This window comes from Ricinus communis, chromosome 10, assembly GCF_019578655.1.
Source record: "Ricinus communis isolate WT05 ecotype wild-type chromosome 10, ASM1957865v1, whole genome shotgun sequence".
Lineage (NCBI taxonomy): Eukaryota > Viridiplantae > Streptophyta > Magnoliopsida > Malpighiales > Euphorbiaceae > Ricinus > Ricinus communis.
Genome location: NC_063265.1, coordinates 20,565,812 through 20,574,544, shown reverse-complemented (window position 1 = coordinate 20,574,544; position 8,733 = coordinate 20,565,812). Strand labels below are relative to the sequence as shown.

Here is an 8,733-nt window from a genome sequence, read left to right as displayed (position 1 = left end):
TCTTGATTATTGATTTGCAATAGAATGTTCGCAGAAAATGCGGCTCGATTTGTCTAATATACATGAATCAAATAAATGGAATGGATGAATAGAGTACTGCTGCCAAATGATTTAGAGTATGTGGAGCATGTGTATGGTTCTATGAGGGATTTGGTGTGCTAGAAATAATGCTTTATGGTCAAATGTGCAGCCTTCATCGCTTCAAACTGTAAATGGTTGTTTGAGTTTGTTGTTGCAATTTAAGAAAGCTAGGAAGAGTGGTTATACTGGTTTTTATAGGACTCTAAGTTCTGAAACGGTGCATTGGACCCGACCTGCTGTTGGTATTTTCAAGATCAACCTTGATGCTGTAATAGATTTGAACACAGACATTGTTGGATTTGGATGGGTTTTACGTTATCATGAAGGAGTAGCTTTGGCTGGTGTGACAATGTAGGTGTCTGGCAGGTGGGAGGCTCGACTTGCAGAGGCTTGTTGTTTGAAAGAAGTTTTTGGCTGGGTGAAAAGGCAATATTTTGATTGAGACATACTCAAAACTTGTTGCTGGCAGTTTCAATGGTTATGCAGTTGATGTTTCAGAGTTTGGTGTTCCAATTCAGCAGTGCAAAAATCTTGCTTCTTCTTGTATTTCTGTTAGTATTGAATTTGTGAAGCGACAAGCAAATACAGTCGCTCATGCTTTGGCAAAATCGGCTTATTTTGGTGTTGCTTGTAATGAGTGGCATGGTGCTCCTTTACTCATAAGGAACCTTTTACAAACTGATGTAAATGTTTCTGCTTAATAAAATTTTATTTTAATTTAAAAAAAATAAATAAATAAAGTGTTGTGTAAAGGTAGAAGTAATGTGAAATACAAATACCATTGACTTACATTCATTGAGGGATGTTAACTGAAGTTCCTTTAATTTAGTGAACCCACAATTAATATCTAGGTTACATCATGAATTCAACTCTACACTCTTAGACTCTTTTTTCTCTTTAAAAAGTTCCTTTTTTTTTTTTTTTTATTAACTTCTACATTTGAGTTTCCAATGGATAATCATTTTTAAAATTTATATTCAATTAAAATTAGTTTATAAATATTTTAAAAAAAGGTGGTGAAATTTATTACTATTTAATTTTTTACGCATTATAATTCCATTTGTATATTAATCAAAATTAGTTATGAAATAATTTTTTTAATTACAATAGAAAAAGAAATTCAAAATTTTAAATTTCATATAAATTGAGATATGGGTCTATTATCAAATTTAAATTTTTGAATATAAATAATTTAATTTATAAAAATACCATAATGAATCCACTTGATTTTTAGAAAATAATAGGACTATAGTATTTTGGTTTTATATGTAAATTAAGGAAAGAGAATCCACTAATTAATAGCTCAATAAATTTGAAATCTTTTTTCTCCCTACCAAATTAAATTCTGGATATGATTTTGTGATATTGATACACTCTTTCCAAATATGATAATCATCCAAAAAATTCTATATTATCACTTTTGTGAATTTCCATAAAACATTGCTTTCTATGGAATAATTTCCTTATTAGAAAAGAGACAAAAACCATTAATCTTTTTTTTTTTTTCAAAAAATATTAAAAACAGAAACTTAAATTTGTAGAATAAGAAAATCAATGTTAGCATACAATTAAGTGAAAATCACATGCAAAACTACCAATTTCCATACCATATATATCCATATTACCTTCCTTATTTTTCAGATTTCAATTCATTCTCATGAAACATAATTTTAATTAATCGTTCAACTTATTTTCATTTCCATACTATTACTTTTACTTTGATATAATTCAAAATTTGATTTAATGTTATTAGTTAATATATCAATTTATATGCTGATAATAAAAAAATTATTATACTATATCTTAAAAATAAAATATATAATTAAGAAACTAATTTGTTAATTAATATATTATGTTTATATAAATTAGTAATAGAGTAATATAATGCTTAAATATAATGTATTATCATTCTCAATAGTTAAAGTTATGATTGCTTCACAATTATCAATAGTCGTTATATAAATATATCACTCTTATTTATTTTAATATTTTAAAATTAAATTTTGTTAAATAAATTCTATTTATTATTATATTTATAAATATGTCTGATAATTTTAATGATAATCATATCACCTTTGTGTTTATGAATAAAAATGATAGGTTGACAATTTTTCTTTGACAATTTCTAAACTTTATTTAAATATCAGGACTAGTATTTAGCCCTTATCATAGTTCTTTTCATTATATCTTTATTTTATTTTATTTATTTATTTGTGACGCATCCTAAGTTTAGGTACCAAAATAAGCATTTGGTATTTATTTATTTATTTGTTTGTTTGTTTTTTTCTTTTGGGTTAAATAAATTGAACGACGGCAATAACTACACCTAACGACAAAACGGCTACTCTGCATAATTCAGCCCCAACTCCAACAAAGCCATTTTCAGTTTCTGTACTCTCTCTCTCTCACTATATATATATATATATACACACACAGTTACCATATAGACATATAACATACATATATATGCACCAATTCATTTTGATTAATCCTGACGATTATAATCTGAATCATCATAATAAGAAATGGCGGGTTCAAGACCCTCCTCTTCTTCAATCTCTTCTTCTCAGTCATCACAGCAAGCAGCCTTCACTTCACGTCTCTTGTTACTCCTAACTCTCCTTCCCTTAACTCTTGCGCTTTTCGCTTTTCTTCTTCAATGGCGTGGCGGTTTAACCGACCCCGTTTCTCGCTGGTCCCCCGACCACCATCAGTTCCCTGGCATGGACACTCTCTCCTCCCGTGTCTCTTCCTCCACACCTAAGGACTCGGGTTGCTCGGATCTTCTTGGTCGGAGCCATTCTCCTTCCTTTCCTTATTATAGAAACTGGAAGTTCGATTTTGGGTCCGATCTGAAACCCAAGGTCCGTTTTTGGGTTCTTGTCTTTTTCCCCTCATACGTTTGTTCTTCTAATCATAACCCTTTTTCGGGTCAGGTTTGGATCCGGTATCTGTAATCTGCAAAATGCGGATTCAAGTGCTGCATGATTCTATGACAATGCATAAACTATCAATGACTTTGACCTTTTATTTTAAAAAGTATTATTATTTCTGTTTTTTTTTTTTTCTCGAAAGAAGAAAAAGAAAATTGTCATCACTGTGAATTGGGATAGAGGAAGCGGGTGTTTTTCTTTTCTTTTCTTCTTTTCTTTTTGGGTTATTTTCATATTTGCTATTTGTGGTGTTAAATTATTATTATTATTATTATTGTTACTACTTTTTTTTGGTTACTGTTAGGAGATGATTCTAGAAGAGTGTGATTAGATATGCATGTAAATAGCATAGCTGTGTTCCTATAGCTAGATGAATTTGGGGATTACTGTCTGTTTCATTTTACTTTGTGCATATAATTTTTATAGTATATAAACGACCTGGTTGATTCTCTATTTACTTTATACACTTCTGATAATCAATTGTGAAAATGAAAATTGCGGTTGTGTTATGACATTTTACCATCTGTAATTTCCTCTTTTTTTTTTTTTTTTTTTCTTTATGCCAGATATGTATAACTACAAGCACTTCTGCAGGCTTAGAACAGACTTTGCCATGGATATTTTATCACAAGGTTATTGGAGTTTCTACCTTTTTCCTTTTTGTTGAAGGGAAGGCTGCCTCTCCTAAAGTTTCTAAAGTTCTCCAAACAATTCCTGTGAGTCTAGATGTCCTGTCCCTCGTCTCCAAGTTTTCTTACAAATCTGATAACTTGTTACACTTTTCTGCTGCTGCATGTTTTCACGGATAATTTTGTTTTCCGCGTTTGCTTCTTATGGACTTACTGTTATTATGAACTATGCACGTCTTTTCAGGGAGTGAAAATTATATACAGGACAAAAGAATTAGAGGAACAACAAGCTAGAAGGTTAGTGCATATTCTTCTAGGATGTAATAATTATTCAATGAAGCTAAGTTGAAAGTATTTAAGTTCAAGTTTCTTCTCTTGATATGCCGAATGTTGATGAATTTGAAATAGAGACTGTCAAGATGCTTTTACATGATAAATTTATGTTCTTTGCTTTTCTGGATGACCGATCTATCTTCTTTATGAATCTGATAAAACTTATATTTGTGTCTATCGTTTATTTGTTTATCAGCCGGATCTGGAATGAGACTTGGCTAGCAAGCTTTTTTTACAAACCCTGTAATTATGAGCTATTTGTAAAACAATCTCTCAACATGGAAATGGCCATTGTCATGGCAAGGGTATGGTTATTACATTCTCATTTACAGACAGCACAAGCCATCTGCCTTTTGTTACCTCTGATGAAGGTTTTATCTTTTTGTTTAATTGAACTTTAGGAAGCTGGCATGGATTGGATATTCCATCTTGATACTGATGAGCTAATACATCCTGCGGGAGCTCATGAATTTTCTTTGAGACAATTGCTGTCAGATGTTCCTGGAAATGTTGACATGGTTATCTTTCCAAATTATGTAAGTGGGAAGGATAAATTCAACTTTTTCTGGTGTAAAAGCTTGTCCATTGATCATGCTGTATGTTTATTTGTTTCTTTCACTCCTTGTAAACTAATGAAAAGCATTATTGTCTCAGGAGAGTAGTGTTGAGCGAGATGATGTTAAGGAGCCTTTTAGTGAGGTATGCTTTCTATAATTTCTATTTTTCCACAACTTTAAATAGTTTAGATTATATAGAACTTAAAATTTTATTATTTTAAATATATACTTAGAGAAGGAAATACTGAGCGACGCAATAACTGGAGTAGTTTGAAGTTTAGGAACATTCTGATTTTTCCTGAGGCCTCCAAGTTTTATGGTTGTTGAGTTTTTCAAATTCTTTTAATTGTTTGTTTAATGTAGAACTGCACTTTATCTTTCAAGAAAATCCAATCATGTGGCCATCTAGAAAAAGAGAATGTTAAAGTCGCTGTGCCTTTAAATCTTGTATAATGAAACTAGCCCAGTTTCTTAACATTCTTTGTGAAAACCCCCTATATGTGGTTTATACACAGAGACAAGTTCTCTCATATTTGGCTAGGAGCTAGTACATCCCTTAATACTTACTAGTTGTACTTTTGAATTCTATATGTATATGCATATATACCAGTAACTTATGTTTTTAGCCAACATCCATTTCTTCTTCCTTTTGTCATAGGTCTCAATGTTCAAGAAGAACTATGACCATCTTCCAAAAGATGTATACTTTGGCAATTATAAAGAAGCTACTCGTGGTAATCCAAACTACTTTCTGACATATGGAAATGGGAAGTCTGCTGCTCGAATTCAAGATCATCTTCGTCCCAATGGTGCACATAGATGGCACAACTATATGAAGACTCCAAAGTATAGTCACTCTCTTTAAATGCTAATAACTATACACAAATTATCTTCTTTCCGCATTTGTTTGCCATTGTTTGGGCAAAGATGTATATCTCCGCATATATATGCATTCATAGATATGTAGATTTGCAAATCATTGAATCAGAAGTGATCAGAATATTTTCTCTTTATGTGCAACTATGTCGATTTTATTTATTGTTGCCTAAGAAAGGATCATGGTCATTACATTTCTCTATCTACTTATTTCTTGAATCCATTCTGTTTTTACTCATGCTGAAAGATTCTGCAAGCATCTAAATATATTTCCATGTAAACTTTGGTAGTGAAATCAAATTGGATGAAGCTGCTGTTCTGCATTACACATACACAAAGTTTTCTGATTTGACTTCAAGACGTGATCGGTGTGGATGCAAACCTACAAAGGATGATGTTAAAAGATGCTTTATGTTGGAATTCGACAGAGCTGTAAGTTCTGTTAGACATGCTTCTCTTATTTGTTGGTTTTCTTTTTTTTTTTTCTTTTCTTGTTCTAGACAGTTCTTGTTCAGTGGGAGTATTCTATTTTTCTTATTTCCCTTATACTTACCTGCCATACACATGCTTACATACACATTTGAATAATGCTGTTTTACGATTTAGTGACCATGAATAGGGTAAGATGCAGATAATTTCTTGATTTTAGTGAATTCTTTAAATGTTTCACCTATAGCCTCTGTTGGGTTCCATCTCAATCATGGTAAAGTTTTCTGCGTTTGTTGATAGTTAGGACAATCAGGTGAAATGATCAGTTATGTAGATTCCACATGGAATAGAACTAGAAGGAGAAAATGTCAAAAAAGTGGGGAGGGAAATAAATATATTTTGCTTTTGTTGTTTACTGTGTCCTTTCTGATATTATCTCACAGTAATTATATTTCATGTAGAGACTGTCAGCAATTTTCTTATTTAATTATCCTAACAAGGATTCAACTTGATGATCTAATTGGTAACTCTAACGATGGCTTTTACTTAATCACCTACTAAAGCTCATGACTTGATGCAATGTGATATTGGCTCAAAACCTATGATGCCAATATTTAAGAGCCTGGTTAATTGGGTTTCTTAGTAGTTTAGTAGGCTTTCATTCGTTTTTTTTCATTTCAAAAGAATCCTAAACCTACTCGTCATTTTATTCTTAAGAAGCTCCAAACAAGCCTAGAAACAATTACACATATTTTGGTTTTGGAGGTATAAAGGGAAATGATATAAAGATTATATAGAGATATTTTATGAAGAAAAACATTAGTTTTATTATTCTCTCCTTTTTTCTTCTTTTGTGATGTTCAGAGTGGTCATTGTAATTTTACACCCTAGTTTGCATTTACCCCTATGGACAAACTTCTGTTGTATGCTGATCAAACATTTTGATAAAAACCTGTTCCTTAATAGCATTCGCTTTGCCACCAGTTTGACTGGAAACAATTATGACTTAAGATGTAGTTCCTAGAGATTAGAAAGCTAACACATATGCATGCTCAAAGATCATCAGTCACTAATGTTTCCTTTTTGCTCCACAATTGTGCATGCCCTCTGGCACTGCTTTTTTACACTTGTTGCTTTAAATAGCCATATCCGTTTATTGTGTACTGTTGTGCTAGTCGTGCAATGATTTTTTTCTCTCATGTGAGTCTATTCTGAGCACTGCAAGTTTGAATCATATACTTACGACTCTTATCCTGACTATGTTTTGAGCAGGCGTTTATAATTGCTTCAACAGCAACGGAGGAGGAAATGCTACGTTGGTAATAATCATATATAAACTTGCTGTTTTCTTGTTGTGAATAATCCAAGATTGATGTGAACCTATGGAGATATTGCGGTTTTATTCTAAGAAATAGCTGCAATTATAATCAGATATGATGATAGTTGATTTACCTTTTACAGCTCTTGCAAAATGAAATAATAAGATTCATGCGATAGTTTCTATTCTAAAGGGCATTCCTCATTCTATAGATGCAGCGAAGTAATTGCCCAACATCCTATATAATGACCAGTTGTATAATTGTCATTGCATTAGGTACCAAGAACGTGTTGTGTGGACTGACAAAGAACTGAATCTTAAACTCATGAGGAAGGGCATCTTAACTCGCATTTATGCTCCCATGGTTAGTTTAACTGTTCTAGTTTTGCTTCTAGGACCTTGAGCTGATGAGTAGTTAATTTCAAGAGCACTCCAAAAATATTTTGAATTTCATGTTCACAGGTCATTGTCCAAGGACTCAGAGAATCTGGCGTGTTTAGCAATGCCATAGCAATGGCGCAGACAAACCTTACAGAGTTCTTGTCATCTGTTGAAAATAGTGACTCTTCTAAAACAGCAAAATCTGGAGTTATTTCTTCAAGAAAGATTGGTCAAAATGGAGAATCTCAGGCAACTGCAAGAAGGGTATTGCAGATTAGCGGTGATATTTCTCTTCCCTCAGCTGTTCCACCACAATCTCCTCCCAGCCTGGGAGAAAATGAGGTAGAGATATAGTGGCATTAAATCCACAGCAGCCCTGGCCTTCTTGGCATTGTTCCCTGCTATAGATTTTTGAAATGTTGGCGAAAAGATCCTGAGGGCATGAGAGAAGCCGCATAGGCTGTTGGTGGCGGTGCACTTTTAGTATTTGGTTTCGTGGGGCTCTTCCCGATCATTACCCAAGCGCTGCTGTAAATTTGAAGTAGATAATAGATTCTATAGAGTGAGAGGTGTAGAGCGGGATTCTGATTACATGCGATGAATTTTGTCTTCTTGGTAGTTTTTCTATATGCCGCAGCTGATTGCCTTCAGCTGTAACGGGAAAATCCTGCCATTCCAATTGTTTCTTTATACACATTGTGAGGGGAAGTATGATAGTATCAGTCCCCCATTCATGACACAGGTATGATTATTAATTGAAAATTTGAAATGGCCCTTTGGCTGTTCGTTTTCTGTGTTTACAATAGAAGAGTTTCTTATTCATGTATTATTCTAGTAATCTTAGGTCGTGTTGTTTATTCAAAGTTGGTGAAGTACAGCCCTAGTGATGTGGAATTTGAGACTAATGGATCATGTTGCAGAAATCTAGACTTGGCTACTCTAGGTTTGTTTGTAGTTGAGATGGACCTTATTGTAGAGGATGTGAAGGGTAATCAAATTAGGCAATTTGTTGGAGTACAAGTGGACATCTGATCAGTATGGGAAGCCTGATCAGATCATTCTCTAAATTGGTAAGCCTGATGTGACTGTATGGGAAATCCTGCTGCTAATCAACCAATTCAAAAGATACTTAAAAAAGAAATTTTCCTATATTTTATAAAAGCGAGGACACGTGTTTAACGAAAACAGTAGTAGTA

General features: G+C 32.9%; 1 protein-coding gene across 1 annotated transcript; it reads left to right on the top strand.

Annotated features, from left to right (window-relative positions):
- The first annotated feature begins 2,337 nt into the window (after positions 1-2,337).
- Positions 2,338-8,322, top strand: LOC8268018 (glycosyltransferase-like At2g41451). Its single transcript, XM_048369897.1, has 11 exons — positions 2,338-2,945; positions 3,581-3,730; positions 3,888-3,940; positions 4,173-4,281; positions 4,378-4,512; positions 4,631-4,675; positions 5,192-5,379; positions 5,700-5,841; positions 7,111-7,157; positions 7,433-7,520; positions 7,619-8,322. The coding sequence occupies exons 1-11, from the start codon at positions 2,607-2,609 to the stop codon at positions 7,889-7,891; spliced, it is 1,569 nt and encodes a 522-aa protein (XP_048225854.1). The 5' UTR covers positions 2,338-2,606; the 3' UTR covers positions 7,892-8,322.
- Positions 8,323-8,733: the final 411 nt, after the last annotated feature.

Excerpts from the sequence above, each read along its gene's own strand:
- LOC8268018 (XM_048369897.1), top strand. The coding sequence starts at position 2,607 with ATGGCGGGTTCAAGACCCTCCTCTTCTTCAATCTCTTCTTCTCAGTCA. Across the intron at positions 4,676-5,191 it reads TTAAGGAGCCTTTTAGTGAG|GTCTCAATGTTCAAGAAGAA; the intron begins GTATGCTTTCTA and ends CTTTTGTCATAG. Across the intron at positions 5,380-5,699 it reads AACTATATGAAGACTCCAAA|TGAAATCAAATTGGATGAAG; the intron begins GTATAGTCACTC and ends AAACTTTGGTAG.